The sequence below is a fragment of the Chaetura pelagica genome, unplaced genomic scaffold, assembly GCF_000747805.2.
Source record: "Chaetura pelagica isolate M959 unplaced genomic scaffold, ChaPel_1.0 scaffold199, whole genome shotgun sequence".
NCBI classification, from domain to species: Eukaryota; Metazoa; Chordata; class Aves; order Apodiformes; family Apodidae; genus Chaetura; species Chaetura pelagica.
Genome location: NW_009970714.1, coordinates 111,815 through 114,370, shown reverse-complemented (window position 1 = coordinate 114,370; position 2,556 = coordinate 111,815). Strand labels below are relative to the sequence as shown.

The 2,556-nt window shown below is 42.6% G+C and overlaps 1 protein-coding gene across 1 annotated transcript in view; it reads left to right on the top strand.

The window, feature by feature from the left end:
• The first annotated feature begins 873 nt into the window (after positions 1-873).
• LOC104396174 (mitogen-activated protein kinase kinase kinase 3-like) overlaps positions 874-2,556 on the top strand; it is a 41,953-nt gene continuing 40,270 nt past the window's right edge. The window contains exon 1 of the mRNA XM_010005991.1: positions 874-957. Within this exon, the coding sequence (XP_010004293.1) occupies positions 874-957 (84 nt within the window). The remainder of the gene's footprint in view (positions 958-2,556) is intronic.

Genomic DNA, 2,556 nt, shown 5'->3' with positions numbered 1-2,556 from the left:
TGATTGTGTCATGAGCATGGCAGCAAGCAACAGGTTTTCACACTCTCCAGACAAGTACGTGGTGCCATCTTGTTAGGGCTTTTTGTGCCCATGGTTGGTATTTCACAACAGAACAGTTAAGAGCTGCTTTAAAAGACCATGTGACGTAAAAGTGTTGAAAAGGAAAGTATTGAAAAGGAGGAGACTGGTTTCAGATAAAATGCATCCCTCAAAGGTGTTTACTTGCTGCAGAAATCAGAAATGGGTTCCCAGTGCATGTCTCCCTTTTATCCAGGATAGTCAAGTCTGTTGCCTGTTCTAATGGTTTTCTTGCCATTGGTTTCTCCCTGGCTCTAGTTTTGAGTTTTGAAAATCAGTTGTAGCTCATGAGCATCTTTAAGGAAGAGGGAGGAAAGGAGCAGATGAAGAACTGCAGGACCTTGGTGGGCCTTTAAAGGCTACTGTCCCCCAGAGCATCATTTTGCACCTCCCAAACTGGATCCAGGCCCTGGGAAGTACCTCTGGCCTGTGGGTCCCTCTGCAAAGGGCCCAGTGGGCAGTGGGCATGGGCTACAGGCTGGAGGAGCTGGAGGAGCAGTGGCTACTCACACTCAGCCACTGGCTTTTCTGAGGATCTCTCTCACCTATGATGAGAAAACCTGTATTTCCAAGACACACTGTGCTTGGAGGGACTGTGGCATAGTTTCTGAATGCCTCCCTCAACAGGAAGGCTGGACATTGTGTCTTTTAACCCCTTTGGGTTGAAAGACTGTATTTTGCGATGCTGTATTTTTTCCTTTGCACTCCCAGGGGTGAGGTTGCCCTGCCACACTTCAATTGTCTCTCCTTTTTTTTTTTTTTTTTGCAGATGAAGAAGAAGCTCTGAACTCTATTATGAAGGATTTGGCAGCGTTGGGCAAATGTGGGGGGCTGCTGGACAACAACAGGAATAAAAACAGTGTCCATTCCAGCAAACAGGTAAGACACTGCTTGAGTCCACTCCAAACTCTAGTAGACCAAAAAGACATGGTGCTCATCATGCTGTGAGAACAGAGTTTAAAGTTAGAGCTGAAGTTTAAGAAGTGCTGTAGGACCTCAGCACGTGAGGAATAAAGTAATTTCACAGAAGCATAAGTTTTAGGGCCTCTTTTTGAAGTGCTGAAAAGAAACTACAGGCATCCCTGTGTCACGGAGAAGCAGTAGAGTGATACCCCAAATAATTCATAAATATAGCAATACAGCCTGAAACTGGTTTTAAATCTCAAATCCCACCCCAAGGTACTTCTTTCTCTTGCTTAGCTCTGAAAGCAACAGAACTTGTTACAGGCTGTGCAGCTGTAAGATTTGGATTAGTCAAATGTTTTCGATTGATGGTGCTGATGAAATACAATATTTATCATGTGCACATTTTACTTCAGATATTTGAAAGACAGGCTGCCAACTCTGAGCTGTAGACACCCAGGCTCTTTTGGGAGGAGTAATGTCATTCTTTTTATATAAAGTGTTTAAATATTAATTACTGGTGTTTATCTTTATGCTCCTAAAACCAAACCTTTTGGCCCTGTTGCACGTTCGCAGTTGATTTGGTGAGCAAAATCACTCTCCCTTGAGCCGTGTCAGGAATTATTTGCTGACATGAATATAATAGCTAAAGTGGCTTTAATAGCCTGTTTGCATATGGAAAAAATATTACAGGAACACAAAAGTTGTGAAGAAAATTCAGCTGTCCAAACAACAAGAAAAAACAAAGGGGAAAAATATTTCGGAGAACCAGGAAGCTGCTTGGAGAAGCAAATCCACTTAGAATTCCACTTCTGCTGCTATGGCTTAGCTTGCAGTCAACTGAATGCCTAGCAAGGAAGAAAACAAATTGTCATTTATGGTCGTCATGCATACTTGAATGGCACTTGTGCTGCTAACAGAGAATGCTGGATGCAGAGAGGAAAAATCCTTTCTTGAATCCCTCTAGACTTCCTAGACACAGGCAGACGAAAGCACGTGCGCACGTAGCGTGTCTGTTTTAAAGGGTGTCCTGGTGGTAGCAGCTGTCCAAATTGAATCACTTGGTTTGTGTTCAGCTCATGCTGAAGTAAGTCCAAGATGTTTACTAAACTGACCAGAGAAATTCAGAGCTGGCTCTTTGCAGCTGCAAGTAAAGCAGACGATCCAGAGCAGCTTTGGATGGCTCCGAGGGCAGCGTCTTCTGCGAGTTGATGGGTGGGGACCATTCCAAGCCACCTCGGGATGCTCCTAGGACAGCACAGCTTTTCAAGCTTCTCTTAAATAACATATTTGTTTTCTCAGGACTGGAGAAAATCCCTGCTGTCATTTTATAAAACTGTTTCTGTAAATGCTGCAGATATTTAGTAAAAAATAAGAAAAATTACAGTTTTCATTGGCTGAGTTCTTATCAACAGATTTTTCGTAAGACTGAAGTGTCTTCATTTATAAATGACCAATAGAATGATGTTGTGCTCTACTGCTAGCTTTAGAGTTATTGGCTGCCACCTGCATTTAATTTTATTTTTATTAGGTATCAAACTGTTCTTCTCAGTTACAACATTGATGCTTGGAAGA